Source organism: Lycorma delicatula, chromosome 9 (assembly GCF_047948215.1).
Source record: "Lycorma delicatula isolate Av1 chromosome 9, ASM4794821v1, whole genome shotgun sequence".
Classification (NCBI taxonomy): Eukaryota; Metazoa; Arthropoda; class Insecta; order Hemiptera; family Fulgoridae; genus Lycorma; species Lycorma delicatula.
The window spans coordinates 132132410-132159357 of NC_134463.1; the positions used below are offsets into that span (position 1 = coordinate 132132410).

The 26948-nt window shown below is 36.5% G+C and overlaps 1 protein-coding gene across 1 annotated transcript in view; it reads left to right on the forward strand.

The window, feature by feature from the left end:
• Nucleotides 1-26948, forward strand: part of LOC142330546 (uncharacterized) — a 50682-nt gene that overhangs the window by 7664 nt on the left and 16070 nt on the right. Inside the window, exons 2-3 of the mRNA XM_075375887.1 lie at nt 9574-9714; nt 21742-21850. Of these exons, the coding sequence (XP_075232002.1) occupies nt 9574-9714; nt 21742-21850 (250 nt within the window). The remainder of the gene's footprint in view (nt 1-9573; nt 9715-21741; nt 21851-26948) is intronic.

The following is a 26948-nucleotide window of genomic DNA, read 5'->3' on the forward strand; positions in this document are numbered from 1 at the left end:
GGAAACCAGTTTGGTTTTCGGTCGAGTAAGAGCACTAAGGATGCCATTCTAAAGGTGACGAATATAGTATTCTCTAGTTCATGTAAATATGTGCTAGGGATTTTTATGGACATATCCTGGGCTTTTAATAATTTATGGTGGCCCTCTGCCCTGTTTCAGATGCAGAAGCGTGGATGTACACGGAACGAATTAGAAGTGCTCTCAAGTTTTTCAGCCATCGGACTATTTCCCTACGTGATGGCAGTTCGGAGGTGTGTAAGACCCTGACTAAAGGATTCCCTCAGGGCATAGTATACGACCTGGTGCGTACCCAAGACCCCCGGGGACCTAGGCACGGCTCATCTCCCCCGTCGGATCAAAGGTATGGCACCCCATCTAGCGAACGCAACTGGAAATTCGGCGGTCACGTTTCATCAGAGTTTAGCTGTCGCCTCGATAAAACGTTCGAGTAAAAGAACTTACCACAAACCAAAGTAAATTACATTATTTTACAAGGAAACAAAATTTACAGGCTAGCTAAAGAAATCAGAGAAGCTAAGCCCCTCTACAAAAAAGCTCAAGAGACCGTAAATCAACGAGATGTCTCTACTTTTCGGAAGGGAGACGCCATTGTCCAGCGGGGACGGTGTGGAGGTACTCTTCAGCATGACCGGAGGCTCGGAAAAACTTTCCCAAGGACTTCCAGTTAGTCAAGTCCATCCGAGAATGGGCAAGTATAACTTGAAGTCTCAGAAAGGAAAGGAAGAGAGAAGCAAAAGAAAACAGAGACAAGAAGAAAAAGATGTAATAGGTGAGAAGGTGTGACCAAACAGGCGAGGTGTGATATAGATGTTTTTTTGTTTTTTTTTATAACCTTCCGCCCCTACACCCTTATGCTATGTAACTGCTTGGAAAATTGTTACCACATGGATGTGTGTGACGTAAATCAGACCATTTGAAACTAACCACTACCTTGTGTACCTCTTGGGAGGTGGGGTGATCACATTCCCCGGCAGCTCCAAATAAAGCCGTGTCCCTGTGTTTGTGTATAGTGTTGAGTTAATGTGAGTGTAACATGTGGATTTTTTTTGACACAACCACATCAGTTACCAGAACATATGTGTTTAGATATGTAAACAATCCATCCCTCTGTTTGTGTGTGTGGCCCCGGTTACTTAAGTAAAATGCGCCTCCTTAAACTTAAATCTAAAGCCTAAAACTAACTAATACTAAACAAGGGAAGTGGAACACGCCAGGTCAGCCCTCAATTGCGCAGAAAACCAATTTCACGAGCGAACTCGGTGAAAATCCTACACGCCGCCCTGTTTTGGAGTTTTTAAAAACGTACTCCTATGTTATTATAGGCATCTCGCGCTACATCGCAAACTCGTACTTTGTGAAGTCAAAGAGAACATGAAAGCTCGTTTCATTGACTCCACACACATCACAGTTCGGATCACGACTCAGGCCGAGATCAAAAAGTTTTTTGGCGAAATTATCATGTCCTGTAGGAATTGGGAAGTATAATGATCCCAAACTTTCCACTTCAGCGACATTCTAGCATTCACATCTAGGAAGAATTCATGGGTCACACGACCCGTGACACCAGCATCCCGCCTCATCTGCCAGGAATTCAACGTAGTTTCCCGTAGTTTCCTAAGAACCGTCCTCTTATTTTCCCCATTTTTAACTCTTCACGCAAGTTCCGCTCTTTCCACCACCAGTAGATCAATCGGAATTAGTCCCAAGAGCACCGGCAACGCAGCAGTCGACGTCGTCCTATACGATTTGCAAACCGTGATCACAGCAAGGCGCTGAGAACGCAACAATTTCTCACGCAAGCCTCGCCTCTTCACCGCACCCCCCCCCCCCCAGTTCCGAGCAGCATACGTTACGATAGCTTCAAAAACCGCCCGATAGATAACTCTACACTTGCGGACACTGAAACACCACTGTCTATTGCAAATACCCTTCAGATTTACCAACGATCGAAGGGCATTATCACAGAGTTAATTGACGTTATGCGTCAAGTGACGGATTTCTGGGGTTGAAATTCCCAGAAGGGGTCACGGCCCAGGCTTTCGCCGATGACTGTCTCCTTTTAGTTCGTGGCATTTCACGACCGCAGCTAGAAAGTAGAGCGCAGGCGGCTTTGTCAACCGCCGAGGGCTGGATGGACATTCAAAATTTAAAGATTTCTGTGCCCAAGACGAAGTTTATGCTTCTGAAGGGTGCAGACAAAATGATCATGCAGTCGAAACCCCCATATTAAATATAAAGGCTGTGTAATCAGCTGAGTGAGGGTTCATAAGTACCTAGGTGTTTTGTTTGATGATAAGTTGCTTTTTAGTAACCATATTAAGCAAGTTGCAGCGGACGCTGTCTCTGTGATGCACAAGCTTAGGAGGATTTCTCGGAAGGATTACAGGCTGTCGGGCCGCCAAATGTTCTTGGTGTACTGAAGCGTTTTCGAAAGTATGATCGCATACGCGGTGCCAGTTTGGGCGCATAGGTTGGAAAGAAATAGAGCACTGCTTCAAACTTTAAGGAGTGCCCAGCGCAGAGCCATGATAGTATGCACTGGTGTATTTAAAACAACCTCCTACGAGGCTACTACTGTATTGGGAAAGGCTCTCCCAATCGATTTAGTGGTGAAAGTTCGAGCGGTCATGTGGAAGTTGCGAAGAGGTCGGGAGGCCGAGGCATTTGGGATGCGGTTTCGAGCCGGGCCAGAACTGGAGCGGAACGGTGATCACAATGCACCGGAACAATATTTCGTGCAGTTGCCCATCTCCCATCTGTGGAAGAGGCTATGGAGCCTCGCGATGGAGACATGGCAGCTTGAATGGCACACCACGACTAAGGGAAGATCCTTGTATAGTTTTATACAGGATCTGGGGGGATGGTATGCCTCGAGTTCGTTTTTAAGGGCGTCGGGTGCCCGGGTGCTCACCAACCATGTAAACTTGAACCAATATCTGTTTCGGTTTCGCCTGGTGGCTGATGAGTTGTGTGTCTGCGGGGAGGTCCAGTCGAACGTGCATATGATGTTCGACTGCCCTGCTCTTGGGGGGGCCAGAGATCGAGCCACCCCGGAACTTAGAGGTCGGGGGGAAACTTGGTCGCTCACAAACGGCGAGTCAATGTGGCGAGAGCCGCACTGTTGGACCGTGTGGGAGTTCCTCGATGAGGTTGCTATGTTCAACCGTCATCGTTAATTTTAAGGGTTGTGTAATGTAATAATGACTCCTAAGCTCTGTTGTAGGAATCCTTCCTTGAGATAATGGCTGGCCACCAGCCAAACTAGCTCCAAGCGCTGTTAAATGGTGGACAGGTACTAGCTGGCATACAGCGACCAAGGCGTGGCAGCCTAAATTGCTGTCTTTCAGATATAAGAACTTCAATAGTTTTAATTGTAACAAGGGTGCGCCTCCCCGATTTAGTTTTATTGTTGACAAGTGAGCGACTGGGACACTTAAGCGGGTGCTGTACGGCACCCTGCTTAATTCGCTCACGCAAGATAGGCAGCTCATTGGGAGCAGATAGGATCGAGGTCGCTATACCATTTTTTAGAGGCACAGTAGCCGTTTTTTGGCACGGAACATTTGGTCTATGCTCTAGGGCGACCGAATGGGGTGGTGGTGGGAGAAATGCCAGCTAACCAATATGCGTCAAGTTGCATTCCTCGCCGATCCAAATACCTAGGTATTTAATCTTATCCTCATAGTGAATCGGTATCCCATCCATCCGTATATTTCTTCGCATCGACAGCGACTTTGCATTTTTGAGGCTAATAAGCCTACTTTTATGAGGCGCAAACTGCAGCTTAGCCTCATTCCCCCAGCTAGAGACCAATCCCAGGGCCGCACAAGCCTTATCCTTAACCTCCGTTCTAGTATCCCCCTCAACTATTAACATAATATTGTCCGCATAGGAAATACACGTATTACCTTCTCCTAGGTCGGTGAACAAGCGTGCATTTATGACAACATTCCAAAAGATCGGCCCGAGGACAGACCCCTGCGGACAGCCCTTAGTGGGCTCTTGTGAGACTCCGACGGTCAGCCAGACTTCCCTGTTGCGAAAATAACTAAGTATAAGCTGATACACATCTCTCGGACATTCCAAGTCTAAAAGAATATTAAGAATGTACGGCAACCAAACGTTATCAAAAGCACCGGTGATATCAAGGCTGATACCCGCCACCATCCTGCATCTACTATTTTTAACACGGGTAACGACACTGTCTACCGCGTCTTTCGTATCAATTCCGTAAAAATTTTCGGTTCATGGAACACCCACAACGGTGCTTTTTACGCAATCCGTAGAGTCATTCAATTCGATTGGGGATTGAACTATCGCGGATACTTCACGGGTGTCAGTGAAGCTTGGGTAGACATTTTGCTGCGATCCCAGCGACTTCTCTTGCTGGCTGTAAGAGGCGGTCTGTATTATAGCCATTGTCAAACCAATAGGTATCTTAACTGTTCAACGTAAAGAACATTACGTTGAATTACGTCACGTTATGTAACGTTGAATTACGTTATATTACGTTTATAAGGCAAATAACCTCTTGACGTCGGAACGAAAGCAAGTGATTGAAAACCAACCCTTTGCATCTTCGCAGGTCAGGTGGGACGAGCCCCCACAGGTTGCTATGTGCACGGTATATTTCCTATAATCTGATTTCTGTGCGGTTAGGTGTATTTCCCCCAGTCGGTATATCACGCGGGTTCTCTCTGGGCACGGTGCCTTTCAGGAGAGTTTGGGTAGGTTTCCAAAGCTGGAAGTATCCCGACACTAATAACATTGAGCGTACCCTTCGTGAGTCGCACGACGGTGAATTGCTCATCTGATCATCAGGGCATCCAAAAGACACCCGATGAATCTGAGCCAACCACGACCGCGGGAAGCGGCCGTCCCCCGCCTGAATGAATAACATACACCCCGGGGAAGCTGTCCATCCTGCCGCCGACCGCGTACGGCTCCTGGACCTAGAGTTACTCGAGCAATATCACGCTCAGCACTGCCTACCCCCGGTTTCCAGCATCGCTGCCTTTCACCAAGGTACAGGCGGCGCACTTGGCAGGGCGATTGGCTGCCCTGTGCCCCGGAAGAGCACAGTGACCGCACATCTCCGACTGCGCTCTGTATCGGAGAAAGTTGTGACCAAAGCCCTGACGCTTGTAGCACCGGACGACCTCTATACGGTCGACGACCCTACATGAGGTCCTCCCGAAAAACAGACGTCCAACGGTCACCAAGACTTGCCGATCTTCGGCGAGGTCTCTAACACCCGGTGACTCTGGGTCTTCCTTCCTTCCCGGCTGTTTGATCACCTTGGTTTTCCGAAGGAAATCCTCGACGTACATATCCCGTGTTGGATTTTGCCCGCGTACAACCCTGAGGATTTCGGGTTGCTCCACCCTTGTCGCCCTTGACATATCGTATACCGATATCTGCGGCCTCCGCTCGGCCGGCAACTGAGCATTCAGCCCGTTCCTTGTCACAACGCCGGCCTCAGGCAGCTGCTTCGCCTGCTGCTCGCTTATGATTTCGAAGATGACACCGTAGCGATCCGGGAGACTCGGATCTTTTCCTTTCGCGTGTTTACTCGTTTTTATAAATCGTATTATAAGAAAGGGTAAGGGGAAAATTTTATCGATATAACTAACTTCGCTAAATCCGCACCTTTATATGCATTCGACTACTCAAAGCAAAACGGTTTGTTAAAAACGGGAACGAATTCGAATCTTCAAATAATAACCGTGACAAGACTACCCGTATGATAATTACCGATCGTACGATCCAATATACTCCGCTGTCCGGTACGATAAAATCGATCGTGTAAGCAAGTATCATTATAAAAACAAAAAAATAAATAAAGAAAGAAATAAAAAGTAATTTATTTTGAATGATTTACGGTAGACTTCTAGGAGGAGATTTAACTCGTTAACGAAAAAGTTTCAACGCATCGTATTAAATACCTCACGGGTGGTGTGGAAACTGTAACCGTCTCAAAGAGCGGAAATGAACACGTCAAACCCTCTTGAATTTCCTCTCCCGCTTCCGCCGAAAACATAAAGAAGATTGACAGATATAATTTCTGTGTCGTACATAGTCAGAAAGTCACCGTAGAAAATAGCGGTGATTTTATCGTAAAAGAATCGGCTATGGTGGATCGTCGTTGCTCCTTTTCGGTAGTGTTCTTCCAGTCCCCTTATGCAAAATGTAATGTTAAACCGAGATATCAACAAACGACAAAAAAAAGTCGGGAAATTACACAGACGCAGTGTACACCGAGAATGCGATGAAAATACTTCTTTCACGTTAGTTTTCAAAATATACACAAAAAGACGAGAGATGGTTAAATTCATTCTTATGTTCCGCGATAACGTAAGAGAGATATCAGAATTTGTTCCTAAACCCTATTTCAGAAACGTAGACGATTGTCCTTTCTACAAAACCGGGAAATGTGCATTGCGTAGCGCGCATTTCCATATAGAATAGGTGAAGCAAAGGACTTTTCCAAGGAGGCAGAACGGTTGGAATCGTTTCGATATACAAATATTGAAGATAAAGAAATACTTGTTTCGAAAGGACAGAGACCAAGAAATCAAGTGTAACGGGTGATAATGGTGTTTTGCGACACACATAGACCTGAGAAAATCGAATAAATAGTAGTCGTTAATCGCGGAGGGGGTATTTTAGGTAGATTTCATAAAAAAGCTACACCTATTGTAACGGATACCGTGATTCGACTTCCGGAAAATTTTGACATATCTTCGCGTTTCACAGTTTGAAGTTTTTCTTATCTATAAGGTGTACATTTTTTTTATCCCCTACTTAGAACCGGTAAAAATAAATTATATTTATTTCTATATAATATAATTTTGTTATAATATAATTATATTATATGATTTCTATGATTTTTAATATTTTATATTATTTCTATATGATTTTCTACGCCCGTCTCGTTTATTATTATAAATATTATTTTATTCGACGGTTTTTTCTCGAATTATGCCGCTGATGTAACGCAAACATTCGTCTAACGAAATAAACATAATCGAGTAGCGGTCGCGACAGTATCGTTTTTGTACACGCAAATTAAATAACATAAGATAGCCGTTGTACGACTTTAAAAATTAATATTATTAATCGTACGAAATCCCCGGAACTGACGCAATCTTTTGACGGTAGGGGTTGGGACCCCAAATTTGATTCGAATGGTGGGGGGGAATTTCCACATCATACTAAAAACAATTAAAAGTCTATTTATTAATTTTTTTGGGTGACGTCATAGGGGGCGGGTTCGGTGGGTCGAGGGGGTGGGGATTAGATTACGCGGCCAAAATGCTGCGGGTTGTGATCGGTCCGCGGCGCAGGAGCCCTATTTGCGTAATACTCACGTAGGGGTTTCCCTACCGTCCTTTGCGATCGATTTCTGGATCAACGCCACGTCACAGCCGAGCGGGGAGAACTCCTCTCTCGCTTCATCGCAGATGGCCCCGAAGGGGATACCTCGAACCGCGACTTTAAGCTCCCTATCCTTAGAGAGCTAGTAGGTGTGAAAGGCGATACTTTTTCAGTACAGGAAACTCTGCGCTTCGCGAAAGTCACCTTCGCTGCTTGTTTGTGGCCTTACCGAGACCCCGGTGCTTTTCGCTACCAGGCTTCCGATAATTACGGTGGAAAGGGCCCCGGCAATGAGAGCCACTCCTCTGCCCAAAGGAGTGTGTTGTTATATGCTAATGCGTGAACCTAATTTATATAGTAATATATAATAATTATATTATACTAGATTACATAATATAAAAATATATATATATTGCAACACGATCGGTATAGCAGGCCTGAGTAACGGATTCCTATCGATTATCATGAAAGTAATATAAATTATAATAATCGGAGGAACCCAGAAAGGGACAAAAAGGAGAACCCTTTTTGTAAAGTACAGGTCCTTTTAACAATCGTTCTTTGTTATACTGCCCGCTAACACGTAATGAACACCTGTTGTAAGGTGAGAAGAGACCGGGTTTTGCTGTTGTCACGCTTCGGCAGGTAAAGAGGTGGAAGACAGGCGATGATATGCTCCGTAACCTGAGCGGCTGGCAGAGTGTAGCCCGATTCGTAGACGGCATTCTCAGGCTAGTATAAGAGGGCTCTACCGGAAGTAATGTGTTAAACGGTTCTGGTAGAAAAAGAGGGTGGTTTTAGTCGGTAGTCTGCTAATGGACACTCCGTGCATAAATGCATTTCCATCTCCCTCCGTAAAAAAAAAAATTATTATATTATTAATATTGAATTTATCAGCATTGTTATTATATAAACATTCTAAATTGTCAACCTCTCAATATCCTGATGAAACAGCGAACCGCGCAACAATATATATATAAAGTTTATATCAAGGTAAAAGTCTATAGTCTAGTATAAAAATATACTTTATTTTTATTTTTAGCGCAAGGTTTTGGTCGGTTACTTTTATTTATTTAAAAACTTTTTTTCTTAGATTTAAACTATTATTTTGTAAATAGATTAGTTCAGCGTAATATTTAACCCTGGAAATTGTTATAATAGTAGTATACAGAGCGAATCGTGAAGAACGTGACAAATTATCAGGACATGTTTAACCGGTGAAGATAAAGAATAAAGTCTATATAAACGTAGATTCAGAAACGCTTCGTTAGCAAGTGCCAGCTGACAAAAAATTTCACCCTGATCTCGGTGCATTTAATAAATTTAAGCCAGACAGTAGTTCTTGGGACCCAAATTAAGGGGTAAATTTTACGTGAAATCTGACCCGAATAATTTGAAAAAAAATAGATTTCAGAACTGTATTTTTAGTAATTTTCGGGAAATCCAGGGTAAAAGACAAAATATCGGGGTCGAAAAACACACTGTTTCGTGTTTGGTATAAAACAATTTTTAATAAAACATCGATGATAAAACACAAGTTTTAAACAAAGCTTGAAGAGAATTTTATTCTGAGTAAAACGGTACGAATAAACTAAATACAAACGTAAGAACTTTGAAGTTTATTAAAAAGAGAAAAATAAAATGTATCGAATGTTTTCTGGGAGATTTACATTAAATGAAACATTTTCATTATAAAAAGGATTAAATACTTTAGAAAATAAGAAACAATCAAATTTAAAAAAAAAAAAAAACGAAAAATAAAATACAAAAAATATGTCTAAAGCTAATTAAAAATTAATTTTATCTAAATTTGTTTCAAATAATTTATTTCATAAGTCGGCAATACAAACAGTTAATTCCAGTTATTAAGTTTTCTGTATTACATTTGAATTGCAATAAATAAGCGAATGGAATATTCCATGTGTATCATTATCTTAAATTCCTACGGAAGATACACAGATATTTTTGTTTACAGGTTCGGCAATGAAACCGTATGTGCTGTACGATGAAAATATCATCTAAGATATTGTACTCTATTACTGTCAGCAGTTACACGCTAATTTTCGTCGTATTATTTTATAACTAATATTACTAATCAAATTGATCTGTGTTTACTTGTACTTTAATATTGTTAAATTATGTTTGTTTAAATATGATATTAAGTTTTATGTTTAGGTCGATATAGCGTACCGTGTAATATTACATCGCATTGCGAAGCAACAGAAAATAGCATCTGTAAGAATAATGTCTGTCAGTGTAAAATAGATCACTTTCTAGGGCAGGATTTCAACAAGACATTATGTATTCCATGTCCAGGTAATTATTCAGTGAAATCTTTTCTTTTATTTCAACACAGTCTATTGATGTTTTAAAAGTGACCTCTATTACCGTGTATTTCTTCTTGTCTATGACTTTCCTGATCTACTACAACCGTCTTTTTCTGGGCGTTTCAACAATAAAGTTCCTATGCAAACGCTACTGTCCTCATCTATTTTCTTTATACATTCTGACCGGCTATCTTTTTCAGAAAGCTGAACGTGTTGGTTACTGCTCTTCGGCATGTTGTTACTATTCATTAATATATTCAGGTGTAAATCGACAACTTGGATGCTACTGCCGTTGAACAGCCTTTTACGTAAAACCAAAATGGACACGGTGATGTGCCAGGTGTTGGCTACCGGTAAATAAAATGACAGACCCTTTGCATATAAGATTTAATCGTTAGCGACGCGCAGGATTTTATCTGCCAGCAGTTATAGAATGACTTTTGGAGCGATAACCGCATCGTATTAAGAATCTAAATGGATATGTGTCTGTGTATAAACATCCTAGAAGCTGTAGGCAGTACTTAAGAAACCGGAAGTGCTATGACGAGTAGTAATCCGGGAACAAACCTGAAAAGGACAGAAGAGCAATAACATTAACAAAGACAAAAGGAAAAGAGAGGGGACAATACAAGATCGGGTGTTATGAATATGTTAATGCCGACTGGAATCGGTGAAGAGGTTGAAGCCGCACGATTGAAAATGAGTTATTTGTAGACACCTTAGTTTTAGCGAGATGAAATGGAAGAGAAAGGGTAAAAAATTAAGAAAGAAATATAAGCTACAGCGGATCGGTCGTAAGAAGTAATGAATGGAATCGGGTTATGATAAGGAAAGATCAGTGAAAATATGGAAAGGATCGCTTTGCAGCGACTGAATTATCATAATGAAGATGATGCTTGGAAACAAACAAAGCAAACAAATGTATGTGTATACACCGTACTCGGGTCGCAGATGTGAGGGCAGTTAGGACTTGTTGATAGAATAAATGAAATGACAGAGAAAGGAGTTTAAAAATACACGCGGGTAAAATTCAGAGCAAGAATAGAGAGTACTCTAACACGCCTTTTCTATTGTTCAAGAAATGGACTTACTTTGAGCAAAATGCGGCTGAGAAAGAAAACTTACAATAAGACTGGGTGAAGAAGGGCAAGAAGCGCACTTATTTACTTCACGATGGAGAAGGTAGAGAGCAAACAACTATTGGATGTCATAGTTATGCTTCATATCTCGCTCTGTAGTGATAACAGGTTAGTACCAAGCATGCTAGTGGAAAAATAAGTAAGTTAAACGCTAGAAAAATGAAGGTAAACGTATGGAAATTGAAGGATCTAGAAAATAATGGAGAATTAAAGAGAGTTCCCGTTACTAATACCGGTGGAGTCATTGGAAGCGATCTGATATCAGAGGTAGAACGTAGAAAAGCATTTGTTGAATATTGCAAAAATGTATGCGGTACGGTGAAGGGTAAGAAACGAAAAAAGAAACTTCATGTCGGAATGAAATGTGAAAAAAAATACTGTCTAGGGAAAGTTAAGAGGAGGAAATAATGAAAAAACAAAAAAGGCGTAAATAGAATCGAACAGATATCGGCAAGAAAGAAACGTTTTAAACAAAATTTGCAGAGGATTTAAAGGAAAAACTACGACTGAAAAAAAGAAACTTGTACTACTAGTTGAAAGAGAAAAATAAGACTCGAAAGAAATATCAGTGACTGAGGGGAAGATGGCTGTGAGAAAAATGAAACTGAAAAAGTCATCTGGTCGGAATGAGATCGTAAGAACGACAGGGAGAATGGTTATTTATATAACTAAGGTGACGAAAGATGGGGAGAAGAAAAACAGGTAGACATCGGGGAACAGAAGTAATAATTTAATTCTCAAAAAACTGTACAGAAGATATGAGAATTACGAGTGTATAATTCTCATTTTACAAGCGACAAAATTTTTGAATTATTTAATAACAAGAAGGAAGTATGTTGGAAAAGTGAACAGCATTGTTTTTGGCAGAAAAAAAGCAACTACTGATCTTATTGTTTTCCATGAGGCAATTACTAGAAAACAGCTGAGAATCGATAATGACAATAACAATTCAAAGCCGATGCTTGATAGTATTCCAAGGATCACTCTGTGCGGGTAGCTTTGGAAGAAAAAAAAATTTAGTGAGAAACCAATAGAGATGGTTAAATAAATGTGAGAACTACGTAAAAATAGTTGTCAGTCCCAAAATGGAAAACCGGTGCAGAGAGAGTAAAACAGTTTCGACCTCTTTTGTTGTTCATTATCGATCTCGGTTATAACGGATCAGATAAACAAGGAAGTAAATTAATAGCAAGAAAGTAATACATGGCTATTTGCTTTTGAAAATTATTTGGCCTGTAAATGAGGGAAGGATAAGTAATGAAAAACGTAACAAGATTATCATAACTAAACAGGAGAAGAACGATAGGAATAGATAAAATTGTACGGCAAGAAGGAACCGAGGTAACGGTCGATGGAAGAATTAAGTAGCAGATAGAAAGTGCAGAATGAAAGCGGCTTCTATCACAAACTGCAAAATGATTATAGTGGGATACCTTATTTAGTAGAACGTTTAATAAAATCAGACTACGAGAACTCAGGTACAAACCGTACAAAACATAACATATTTATAATTTATTCTCAAAAAAGGTTCTCCGAATTTAACGATTAAATTAATTAAGAATTATTTAAAAACATATTACGTTAAAAATTCGCTTAATTATTACAAATTCACGCTCTCAGTCGCATGGATTTTTAAACTCGGATAATTTTTTTTTTCAGTGTCATAATCAGTTTCCTATGAACTTGAATGTTGTAAGTGAATCTCCAGCGTTTTACAAGGATTTCTTTTCTACGTTTAAATTTCAGAATATCTTTAAAATGTTTGCTGCGATGCCACCGTTTGACCGAGCACAGTTTTCCCTTTTAAATTAGATGCATTGAAAGATATAATTTTGGTCCTAATAAAAAAAAAAGAATAGTCGGATAATAATATTTAAAAAAAAAACTTTGTTACTTATAGAACAATAATAAATCGTCAAACTACTTTCAGTAAACGGTAATAAGTAATAAGATAATTATGATAATAATTTAATTCTCAAAAGACTCGTTGCAACTACTGCAACGAGTTAGATGATGCTGAGCACACCTTTTTTGAGTGCAATAGATGGGACACACTTAGACATAGTAAGGCACTCACAGGTATAACTCCAGAGACAACAATAGACTACATGCTAAGAAGCGAGTCAAACCGGAATAATTTTGCTAGTTTTGTTAGACAAGTTGTTCTACAGAAATACTCCGATGAGAGAAGACTCATTGTTGGCTAGAATAGGACTGGGTGGACAGCCTTGCTGGTGAGGTCCAGCATGCTGCGGTGTGTTGGCTCTGATGAGCCACCAAGGACTCCACGGGTAACAGTCAGGCAACAGCACACTGAATACTGAAGGGACCCGGTACCGCGTCGCGGCGAACTGGGTCTGGCGTGGTGTAATAATGTGGTGTATTAGTATTGCCCTTTTGGGTCCCCAAGGGGGCAATATTGATAAAGAACTCTCAAAAAGAGCTAACCGGTAGGCCGACCTGCCTTGCCGGTATATAGCCGGTAGGTGGGGAGGCCTATTTGAGTTTAAAGACACTCCCCTGGGCGGCGTAATACCATCAAGTCGGTCTGGCCCAGGGGAGCTGAGAGAAAAAAAAAAGAAAAAAAAAGAAGATGGTCAGCCATCTAACCCACCGGGTCGGTCTAGTGGTTAACGCGTCTTCCCAAATCAGCTGATTTGGAAGTCGAGAGTTCCAGCGTTCAAGTCCTAGTAAAGCCGGTTATTTTTACACGGATTTGAATACTAGATCGTGGATACCGGTGTTTTTTGGCGGTTGGGTTTCGATTAACCACACATCTCAGGAACGGTCGAACTGAGAATGTACAAGACTACACTTCATTTACACTCGTACATATCATCCTCATTCATCCTCTGAAGTATTATCTGAACGGTAGTTACCGAGGCTAAACAGGAAAAAGAAAGGAAAAGAAAAGATGGTCAGCCATCTGCCGGCCTCCGGGGCACGAGTGGTAGCATCTCGGCCTTTCATCCGGAGGTCCCGGGTTCAAATCTCGGTCAGGCATGGTATTTTCACACACGCTACAAATCATTCATCTCAACCTCTGAAGCGATACCTGATGGTGGTCCCGGAATTTAAAAAAAAAAAATACGGGCGGCCATGGCAGTTACTTTTATATGGATTTGAATACTAGATCGTGAATATCAGTGTTCTTTGGCGGTCGGGTTTCAATTAACTACACAATTTAGGAACGGTCGACCTGAGACTGTACAAGACTATACTTCATTCATACAAACATCCTCTTAAGTAATACAGCGGTTCCGGAGGCTAAAACAGAAAAAGAAACACGGTAAGCCGTATTAGATATACCTCTTTTCTTGTTTTTATAGGCGTTATAATGTCCTGTGAATCTTTTTTTAAAGATGTGTTAGTTTTACCGATAATATGTTACTACATTCATGACATTTAATTTTTTATATTCCACTTCTTAAACATTTTAAAATGCGGTTCTGAGGTTTGTAGGCTTTTTTATATTTATTTTTATCGTAAACATCAGTAATTTTTTCTATTATTTTATTGTATGCGTATTAAAAAATTGCTAGCAGGTTCTTTGTTAATATCTTGTAATGTAAAATTATTTTGATGTTTAGCTGTTTGGTTTTTATATATATTTTCAATAATTCCATTATCAAAACCGTTAGATATTGTTATTTGTTTTATTGTATTTAGTTCCTTTTGAGTTTGATTTCGTTATTTTTTGTATATTTTAACGCTCTAAAAATTAAATTTTTATATGCGCTAATTTTCTGCGTCCGTGGACGATTACAATTTTTTTGTTTTGCGGTGTTATTTATTGTAGGTTTTCTATAAACGGTTGTTTCTATGATGCTGTTTTTGTTTATTTCAATTTCAATACCTAAAGAGTGTATTTTCAATACGGTTATATATTCATAATTTATGAACATATAACTCGATATCTATAACGTCTTGAATAAACTCAATAATTATAACGATTACTTAAAATTCACATATGACATAAAACAGAATAAAAAATATAAACAACATAAACGTACTATTACAGATTATAAAAATAATTTAGAAATTTTAGAGATTTACAACGACATTAAAAGATGAACATACTAGAAAAATGCTGTGTTTGTAAATTCAAAGAAAAACAAAACGATTTGAAAACGATGAATTACATAGACAATAAATTATAGCAGCGGGCAACAACATTCAGAAGCCGGCCTCCGTGGCGCGAGTGGTAGCGTCTCGGTCTTTCATCCGGAGGTCCGGGTTCGAATCTCGGTCAGGCATGGTATTTTCACACATGCTTCAAATCATTCATCTCATCCTCTGAAGGATGCATAACGGTGGATCCGGAGGTTAAAAAACAAAAACATATATTAATTTATAATTTATATATTTATTTAATCAGTTTTCATACGATTATAATATTAATCACAAACTTACGATGCGGGATAACCACGAAAGTTAACTCTTGGAAGTTTATTAAATATTTCTATTAATGCATTTGATGTTTTTCTTTACATCACATTAATATATACAAAGAGTATTTATAAAATGGTGGGCTGGCTATACATTTTTGGATTCTACTTGTAAAACTAAACGAAAAATATCCTTAGGAAAAATGCCAATTTCTCCTTCGTTCTCTCACTGTCCGCCATTTTGTTATTTTTATATAAAAATGTATATCTAAATTTCGGGTAGAGGAATCGCATTAATATTTGTTAAGCGTCTAAAGGAAAACTTTCTACCATTCCTAACGTTATATAATGCGACCGGAAAAGGAATCGCAATGGCGATATTGGACAACTTCCGTTCATTAAATGTAAACCTAAATAAGATTCGTAGTCAAGGGTATTATGAAGCTACGTCCATGTCAGGAGTCCAGGCACATGTAAAGGAAATAATTCCGCTAGCTTTATATGTCCACTGCTCGGCACACAGCCTCAACTTAGCTTTATCCAGTGCTTGTGAAGTAACTGCCGTTAGAAACTGTATCGGTACAACATCGAGTGTAAAAGGCAACGTGTTTTAAAATCGGCGATAAGTGAAATGGAAACTACAACTTCACGTCGTGAAAAACTCGTTCGACTTTGCGCAACTCGTCAGTTAGAAAGGTATAATTATGTCGCCGCGGTGGTGGAATTGTACGACCCTATTATTGAAACCCTTCAAGGCATATCAGAATGGAATGACAAAGACTTGCCCTCACAAGCAAATTCACTTTTATGTGCTTTGACCACTGTCAATTTGTGATATCGCTATTTTGTATTCATAGACTGTTGTGTAAATTCCTGCAAAATACAACTTTTGATCTCGTGGAAGCAGTAAACCTTGCTGAAGATATTAACTGTGAAATGAAATGTATACGCGGAAATGTTATGATGAATTTTCTAAAACTTTCATTTGCGCTTCTAAAGTCTCGAATAGGTCGGGATCCTTCATTCAAATCCCTCGCACGGCAGCGTGAGCATAAAACCGTGTAAACTTGGACTTATCATTAGCGAGGCCAGAACTTTATTTCCGTGTCTCTACCTTTATTCCATTTCTGGATACCTTCATGTCCTATCTAGATTCGCGTTTCTTGAAACACAAGGAAATATTGAAAGGCCTTCAGCGCCTTTAACCTACGAACACAGACTTTCTACCCCTGCCGTCTCAAGTTTACGCCTTCACTTTGCTCACAGTGACATAAGAAACGGTTGCCAGGAAGACCTGAATAACGAGTTAAATTTGGTACAGAAAATTCCACGTCTTGAGAAGGGAAACGAACCGAAAAAGGCCGGAGATGGGTTAACTTTTAGACGGCCAAATATATTCACTTTGTTAAAATACTAGCTGCACTCCCAGTGTCCATATGTACAAACGAATGATGTTTCTCGACATTACCAAGTCTAAAAACATATTTGAGTAATTCTACTGGAAATACATGTCTGAACGATTAGCACCCCTCAACATACATAAAAACTACATTCCGACTGCAGAAGATGTGTTAAATGAATTAATGAAAAAGAAACGTCATTTGGAAATTGTATTCTGAATGCTGAAATTTCCCCGAATGTAGTAAAATAATACACCGTACATTATAAATATTATATTAATTTAACTACCACTCTTTTTAAATAATGATTTTTCTAAACAATAATACAATATAGTAGAGTACCGATTTGAACGTTTGAGACAACTGCATTCAATTCTTTATTCAGATTCCTTCAATGTGGATTCTCAGTGCCAGTTTCATTCTTCAATCTCGGTGAGTTCCGTATTGACATATTATGTTTAATTAAATTTCTTTCATTGTATTGATTGCTTCCGTGGATTTTATATGTTATGTAAAGCGTCTTCCTATCGTATACAAATAACCGTTGACTAAAATATATGATTGTTGTGTAACCTAAGTGTAATAATGGCATGCGGTACTGACACAAGCACTGGCTCAAAAAACAAAAATTTCTGTAATATAAATAAAACTGTTTTTAACAAAATGATAGTGATATCAAAAAAAATCTCCTGTGTACTTATGTACACACGTAAGAAGTTATATTCTGAATAAAAAAAATAATTTTTTTACTCGTTCAAACAAATTTGAACCAAGTCAAACTATCGATAGACGACATTAAATAACACGAATAAACGTTTGAATAAATAACGCTTAAATTAAATTAAATTAAATAATACTTATTTTATACAGTTTAAAAGGTATTCGTTGTCAAAGTTCATCGAATATATTTCGATTAGTTTAATTCCATTAATTCTTCGAATGACGATTGAATAAGCACAAGGGTTATGATATGAAAGATATGATACATATCAAAAATTCTGTTAAAATTATTTATGCAAAATCAAGAATTTATCTGATGTGTGCTATTTTCTGCTACTAAAAAATGTAATTTTAATCGTAAAAAATAATACTTACATAAATATAATCTCAAATCTTGATACACAATTTTCAAAAAATAAAAAATGAATATACGCTGCAATATAAATAAAGTTTTATGAATATGAACAATAATATTCACAATTTAAAATATCCATCTCAGAAATCCGTATATATAAATATACATTTATTATGACCCACATATCTGTTACGTTTACAACAAGTGCTAATCACTTACATTGAACGACTGACTGAATTAGACACTACACGCATGTACTGCAAACCGATCCACATGGGCCTGCGCAAGTGTGTTACATCGGCTCGCGCAACTTCCGTAACTTGTTGAAAATACACTCCGATCAGTTTCTCCTAACGCGCCAAAAGAAGTATAACTTCAAAAAGGTAAGGCACTACATTTCTATTATCAAAAGATTAATTTAGAATTCTGTTTAAAAAAAATACACATTAAATAAATGTAATAGACAATAGATATACAATAATAGATAATAAACAGTGTTTAAGAAGCGTACTATATAATTAGCAAAAAAAAAGAAAAATTTGTTAGAAAACTCTTACCGGCCCGATTTCATTTATTAAACAACGAATAATCATAAGAATTGTATAATTTCTGTAAATATGTTATGTATTATTTATTATTCATTGTTTAACAAATGAAATCGGGCCGGTAAGAGTTTTGTAACAAATTTTTATTTTTTGCTTATTACATGGAACGCTTGAACATTGTATATTATCTATTATTGTATATCTATTGTAAGAGTTTTGTAACAAAATTTTCTATTTCTTTCTTATATGTATTCATATATTTAATATGTATTTTTCTTTAAAAAAAATTCTAAAATAATAATAGATTTTTATAATAGACATGTAGTGTCTTATCTTTTTTGATATCAGTACAATTTTGTTAAAAACAGTTTTATTTATATTACAGAAATGTTTGTTTTTTGAGCGGAAATGATATCTGCGACACTCTTACCGTACTGTTTACAATTTCATTGTAATTTTTTTGGATAACACTGCGTTTTGTTAGATTCTTTTATTTGTTTTATGGATTACAAATGTTATCTTATGGATTTATTATTAAAATTTATTGCCTTTCTGGAAAAAACAAATTGAATTTCACGAACAATTTTTATTTTTTGATAGTCATATCATTCACTTCATACCATATTTTTCCTTTTTTAATAAAACTTGTACAAATTATCTTCACGAATCGAAGATACGTGATGTAATATTGCACTTATTGCTTTGTAAGTGTAACCCTCAATTTTTATCGTTAAATTCGATTTTACCAATCGAATTTATTTCTCTTTTATTAATTCTTTTTTTAATAAAACTAGTATAGTCTCTAGTAAACTAATACTTTTATTTTTTTTAAAGAAGCGATAGGAATTAAAGAAAATTGGTTCATCTTCAATAATTTCACGTACGTAAGAGCATTTACTATCAAAACAAGCTACAGTATATTTTCTTTTAAATTTTATTATTTCAAGTACATTATCAAGTTTTTGTTCGCTACCTAGTACTATCAAGTACTGCTATCTAGCGGCGCAATTCGTAAAGTCACTTTAAAAAATTAACAAAATAACATATTCGAGTACCGCGGTTCATTAAATGTAAAAAAAATGTTGTTCAACAAAATTCGAGGTATTTTTTGAAAGTATTCTTTATTAAAAATCTAATTGATCTGAAATATAATGTTTTCTTTCTTACTCTTTAATTGTTTTCCCATTTTCATTTCACTTTTAGGTTAGGTCATGTTTAGAACTGTAAATGTAATTTGCTGACTTCGCCGTCTGTGGATTCTTCCCGCCGAAGTTCTAACGAACTCGATAACTAATTATTTGAAATCTATAAGTCAGAACCATTCTGAACTAGGAAGTCACCAAATCATTTATAAAATACCTTCTTTATATACCTAACAAATATTGCATACGACGCTGACAAAAGCCTTAAACAAGTCTACTCAGCAATACTTATGAATAATAGACATTAAGTTCTTGTAATAATGATTCAATTTTTAACTGTACTTCAGGCATACTTAACAAAATAATATTTTATGATGAGACGGTAATGACTGTTTTTTCTGATCTATAATCAGTCACCCCTATTTGAAGAGCAAATTCTATTAATCATCCAATCTAGAAAAAGTCTGCAACTATTGAATGAGTTTAGTTTAGCCATCTCTCAACGTTTACTACAATCCAATGTTCTTAGAAAATTATATAAAAATGTGGCTGCATATTGTGATTATGGTAATCAGTAGTATTGTGTAACAACTCCAATAAAGAGCATGCTGTTATTTATTGTATGCTAAATTATGCCACCATAACCGTTACATTCATTTCAGCTTCTTATCTTGTTATCAAACTATCTAATACTTATACTGCACAAAAAAGAAAAAAAGGTCCGTCACCAGGGGAAGCCCGGAGGGCTCCGTTCACGGCGGATGCCGACTCTGTGATGCACAAGCTTAGAAGGATAGCCCGAAAGGATTACGGGATGTCGAGCCGTCATTTGTACATGGTGTACTGAGGTGTCTTCGAAAGTATGACCTCTTACGCGGCGTCCGTTTGGGGGCATAGGTTGGACCGAAATCGAGCACTTATTCAGAATTTAAGGAGTGCACAGCGCAGAACCTTAATTGTATGCACTGTAGTTTTTAAAACAACCCTCTACAAGGCTACCACCGTATTGGGAAAGGCTCTCCCAATCGATTTGGTGGTGAAAGTTCGGGCGGCCATGTGTAAATTGCGAAGAGGCAGGGAGGCCGAGGAATTTGGGATGCAGTTTCCTTGTACCTGAGCGGAACGGTGATCTCAATGCACCGGTTCTAAATTTCGGACAGTTGCCCATCTCCCGCCTGCGGAGGAGGTTTACAGCCTCGCGATGGAAGCATGGCAGCAAGAATGTCACGCCACAATTAAGGGAAGATCCTTGTATAGATTTATACAGGATTTGGGGGGATGTAATTCCTCTACTTCGTTTTTAAGGGCAACGGAAGCCCGAGTGCTCTCCAACCATGTAAATTTAAACCGATATTTGTTTTAGTTCCGCCTAGCAGCTGATGAGCTGTGCGTCTGCGGGGAGGTCCGGTCGAACGAACACATGATGTTCGACTGCCCAGCTCTTGGGGGAGGCCAGAACTCAGGCCACCCTGGAACTTAAAGAGGTCAAGGGGAAAATTGACCACTTAACCACTTACGAGCGACATTGTCGGATCGTATGGGAGTTCCTCGATGCGATTGCTCTGTTCAACTGACATCAGTAGTTTGCCTAAGGAAAAAGACTCCTACCGCGCTGCTGTAGCAAGCTAACAGAGATATGGCAGGCTACCACCCAGATTAAGGCTCCAAGTGCTTTGATGGTGGACAGGTTGCTGGCATTCAGCAGCCTGGGCGTGGCAGCGAATTACTGTCTTTGAAGAAATAAATTTAATTATTGATAGTCATATATGTTTTGTGTGCCTACACATTTTAGTGATATATGACAAGTGAGCGGTGAGACACGCAAAAGAGTGGTCGATGGTACCACGCCTATTTCGCTCACGCTTTTAGGTTAGCTCTAGGAGCTAGTTAGGACACTGGTCGCTAACTGTTTCGAGGCTCAGTAGCCGTTTGTGGCACAGACATTCGGTCTTATGCTTTAGGGCGACCGAATGGGATGGTGGCAGCAGAATATTAGTTTGCTGCCAAGTAAACCAATATGCTGAACAAAAAGTAAAATTTCTGTCATGACATCATTTAAGAAGTTGAATACCAAGAGTAATTAAATAATTGTTTAATAAGTACTTTTAAGATGTGATTTAATGTAAAAATTGAAGTAAAAAATCTGAAAAGCAGAGGTTTTTTAGTACATATAAATGTTTAGAGAATAAAAGGGTGATATTTTTTAATAGGATAATAATTAATGACTTAGGATTGAATACATTTAAGGTATTAATTTAAGCAAAATTTTATGTTGTAAATGAAAATTAAATATCAACTTTTGCAATAATTATATCTACAAATTCCAGCATTAGGTGAGCATTGCGGTACTGTTCAGTGTTGCAGACATTCTTCATATCTAACATGTAGTGAAGGTTTATGTCGTTGTCGAAACAGTTATGATGGCATTTATTGTTGGTAAGCCTAATCAAATTATGTTTTATGAGTAACTCCAACTGATGACCTAATAATGCATGCTACTGCACCCAAGTGTTTCTACTAGTTTCCACCTTGTTTTTATTTTTAAAAAATTATACAAGCTGATGATATAATTAGGGAACCACAAATTGGTATAGTCTTTGAGAAAGATGTCTTATCACACCAGAACATTGAAGAATCTGTCTTCTTTAATTGGGAGAATTCAGCAAATGTTACTTCGTAAAGAATCAGTATGGTGCTTTAATAATTTTGCCAAATGCCTTCCCTGTACTCTTATGGATGTTAGAATTAAACAACACTTCCTTTCTGCAATTTTAAGTGCTTTTCATTAGTGTATTTTCTTTCACCACCACTGGATTACCAATTGAATTAAAATTTAAAAAAGCATACACTAATCAAGTTGAAACCAAGTATTACTTTTCCAACCTTTTTTGAAAGATAAATTCAGATTTACTGATTCACAGTATTGTGTATTTACATCATATTTTAATCACTGTTGTTGAAAGAAATAGGTTTGGTTGGTCATTTATTGGAGGTTAATAAGAAGGTCTTACACGTCTGTCTGATTCACAAAATTGATACATCTATTATTGAGACTTAAGACATATTTTATGGATCTACATCAGACAACACTGTATTCCATTATGCGGAATCTATTTAGATTACTCTTTATATAAGTTTTATCTAACATAACAGTTTGTCATGTATCCACATAAACACTCGCATGCGCGCGCATTCACACAAAATAAATAAAAGATAAGAACACTTACTTACCTATCTGTAGTGCTTACAGAGTTTTTACTCCATCATCAATTAACCAATTTTATAAATTAAAATATGTAGTAAAATTTAAAAAAAACTTAAGTACATATGTACTAGTGTCATATTTAAAGCTTCTTTTATCCATCATGGTAAAATGGTAAGAATGAATTCATTACCTTACCATGGTTGATATGAGAAGTTTTAAATTCTAGTACATCCACACTTAAGTTTTTACAAATTTTAACTATATATTTTAATTTATAAATAGGTGTAATGTATAAAAATTGGTCTGCTGATGATAGTATAAACTATGATAGCACTACAGATAAATGTTTTTCTTAACTTTTATTTGAACTGTATCTGGTGCAGTTAAATAATTACATTTAAAATATATTATTTGATACAATAGTGTATAATGTTTGAAAATAGAAAAGTATACATATACACAGTAGTGTGAAAATTAATCTGAACAGAGATGTTATCTAATAGTTATTTTAAAAAAACAAAAACAAACATGCCTGAACAATTTGTGAATAACTAGTAATTAATATCCCTCCTTTATATTTCACATACATAACTTGGCTTTAATTTAGCAAGTGTACTACACATTTTTCATCTTGTACTCATAATGGTCTTATTGCTTTAATGAGGTCAATTTTTGTTCTACAATTAATTTTTGAGAATTTTTTTTTGACTATTACTTTGGGTTAAGTCTGGAGAGTAGCCTAGCCACGGTAGCACTTAAATGTTTCTTTCTTTGAAAAATTTTTCCATTTTTTGGCAGCATAGCATGGTACTAAATCTTGTTTGTATACTCCGTTGTCTTGTGGGAATTTGTTTTGAAGTTGTCACGACCCTTTCCTGCAGAATTTTGATATATCCATCGCTTTTCAACATACCATCTACAGGAAGTAATGAACAACGGCGGTTTCAAATGGGAAACAACTCCAAAATTTTTTTTTTCTGAAGATGTTTAATTGACTGTTGAATATGAGCCAGTGATTATTTTCATCTTATGCTTTTCTATTGAATTGAACCCTTTGCCTGTAAACATAAAAATGTGACTCATCAGCAAACACAACATTTGCCCAGTTTTCTTTGGCCCAGTTAGTGAAAAAAAGGCTCTTTTTTCTAGCTGACCAATGAGCTTTCTGTCCAGCTGCATGCCATCTAACAATTGACAGATATAAATCTGTTCCACTGGTTGCTAATTGTCAATTCAAATCAGCAGATAACTTTGGATCAAGTTTACTTTTTCTCACTAATAATCAATCCTATGTGGAGTAGTTTTTCTTTTATGGCTACATTTCCCTTTCTTTTGAGGTGAAAAGGAACAAGTTTCTTTAAATTATTTTAAAATAGTATTCACTGTCCCTAGTCCACTACCACATTCAGAAGCTACTTGCTGCGGTGTTGCAGATAGAGAAACAATTTTTGAACACTTTTTTGGAGTTCTGTCTATTAATAAATATTTAAGACACTCAGAACAAAAATATGATTTCGTAAAAATTAAATCAATTTTGTCAATACACTGTTTATAGCATGAAAATTGCTAAATAATCAAAGAACAGTAACCTCACATTACACAGACAACTTAAAGAATGAGTGTGGACAAGCGGTGTAGCCACAACATAAAAATAAACAAAAACTTCCTGGAGTTCGGTTTGATTTGCACACTACTGTTTGCATATATAAGAGTAAATGATTAACAATAATCTGCCAACAAAAAACACAATTAATAGCAAAAGTTCAATGAAAATTTATCAATTTATAAAAATACTTTTTGAATCAACCTCATCATCGATTATTTAAATACTATTTCAGGTAATATATTAAAGTTAAAACTGATAGTTATAATTGAGCGATTTGAAACTGGTTACAGTTAAGCTAGGTATCAAGACAAGTGTGAGAAATTCAAGCAATTCATTATTTTTAAAGTTAACCTATTCATTTATAACCGCCTAAATTTATGTTTACATTTGTAAATGTAATATTTTTCTAAATATTCAAGCTTATTATATTGTTTATTTCTAAATTATTTTCAATTGTTGTTATTAGTTAGTGTGTAATGAGGTGATCAGCAATAATTGAAAAATTCTTCCTTTGAATTACCTATACTTTTCAAACCTTCTAATAATCTCTGTTTAAAAGATCTGATAGTTTCACTGACATCAATACTTAATTACAATTTAATATATGCCAATACTATTAAATTTATCTTTGATGTAATTTTAATGCGATTAAAATAATTTGCTAAATTATTTATTGGCTTAAAAGGTGTACTATAATTCACTATTGTAGACAACACTATTTTATTAGTACCTTAATATAGTTGTGTAATATTTCACACATTTGTTTTTTTGCCAAATTGCATTAATGTAATTTCTTTTTTGTAATCTTAATATTTTCTATAAAAAGTATCCTTATAGCCATTTTTTTTCTGCTATAAATTTTTTTTTGCGTAATTCATCTTGTTATGAAATGTATATGATTACATGATTTGAGTATTATATGATAATATACTAAGTAATCCAAAAAAGACTTCAAAACTTTAAAAGCATATAAAAATTTATTGAGATGTTGTTCATTTCATAAGAAAACACATCAAGTTTGTCACAGACCATTCAGTTACTTACTTTGGTTCAATATGAATTCCATTTGTAATGCAACATACATCCCCCACTTGAAGTTGATTTCATTCCAAACTGTAGCCAGCAAGTCAGGCATTACCTTTGAAGCTGCGATGTTACTTCAAATTCTTAGCTCAACAAGATCAGCAAGTAAAGGTAATACATAAATCCTATCTTTAATGAAACCCCACACGAAAAAATCTAGGAATTATTAAAAATAATTGATCACATTTTATACGATGGGGTTAAATATTTATTACTAATGTCAAATACATATCTTGTCTGGTAAAGAATATTACGTGCATGTTTCTCAAAATGCTGCTATTAAAATTTTTAGACATTAAAACGATGGCATGCTGATTTACTATCATTCTGTACACATGAGATTTATCATTCATTGACTGATTTTGTATTAATATGTTATGAATGATTGTAATTAAATTATTTGTTGAAATCTCATTTTCATTCTTACATTCTTTATTTTGTTTATATTATTATTAGTAACTTTTAAATTGTATTCAGTTTATCAAACAATCATATCCATTATTTATGTAATTATGTTCTAAATTTAATTTTAATCTAATTATCATTAATAAATATTTTAGTAAAAAAAAAACTACTTAGTGCAAAAACTACTTTTCTCTGTAGCAAGCTGTACCTATAATTTCTAATAACTGTGATCTACAGGAATCAATATACTTAATAAGGCTTTGGCAGTTGAAAGTTTACCTTCTTTCACGACTTTCAGTATATATATATTCAAACCAGTAACCACTGGCTGATACTTGATTACAGCTATGCTCCCACACTTTTTTTATTACAAGAGATCATTATAAAGCATGTGAAAAAATGTTTATCCGGCTAGAACCCAGAAACTTCCAAATGTAAGGAAGGCAAACTATCATGCTATCATGCAAAAATGGCAAATGCTACTTACTCCTGAGACACTCAGATATTGCAGTACCATTAAGTTATACGGGGGTACAGTTTACCAATTAATGCAGATTCCTACAAAATTATTATTACTGCATTTATAATAAAATAAAAAGTAATCTTAAGTTAAATAATCTGATTTGCCACTTAGTTTGTAAATTCTCTGCAACTGCTGTATTTATGTGTTTATTTATTGATTTGTTTAAAAAATTAATTTATTAATCTATCCAGAAAATGATTATTTTGGTATTTAATATGAAATTTTATCTATTTTTGCTGAAGTCCTTAATTATTTTTTTTGGGGGGGATTAAATATTTTCCTGTTATATTTGCAAAATATTTTGTTCAAGAATATTAGTAATTTTAAGATTTTTTTATTTTTTCTGAGGGTCAGGTTATCGTCCAAGAAACAAGAGGAAGAGTTATAGAGATCAGTGTATAACAAACTATGTACGTCAGGAAAGGAATGCAATTTGAAGCCATTCAAGAGGAAGAATCCTTAAGAAACAAAAATGATATATCAGAATAGGTTGCCCTGTTTTGCGTACTCGCATTGCGACATCAAGTTATGAAGATTATCGGGAAAATAACTACGAAAATATTACATCCTGATCAGTGTGTCATTTTATTAATAAAGGTTTCTGATGGGAAACCTGAAAGGACACATAACTCAAGGTTTTTTGATAGGCCACTACCCTTTCTCTGACTTAAATTTGTAAAAGATCAAATATGTAAAAGGTTAACGTGCAGAC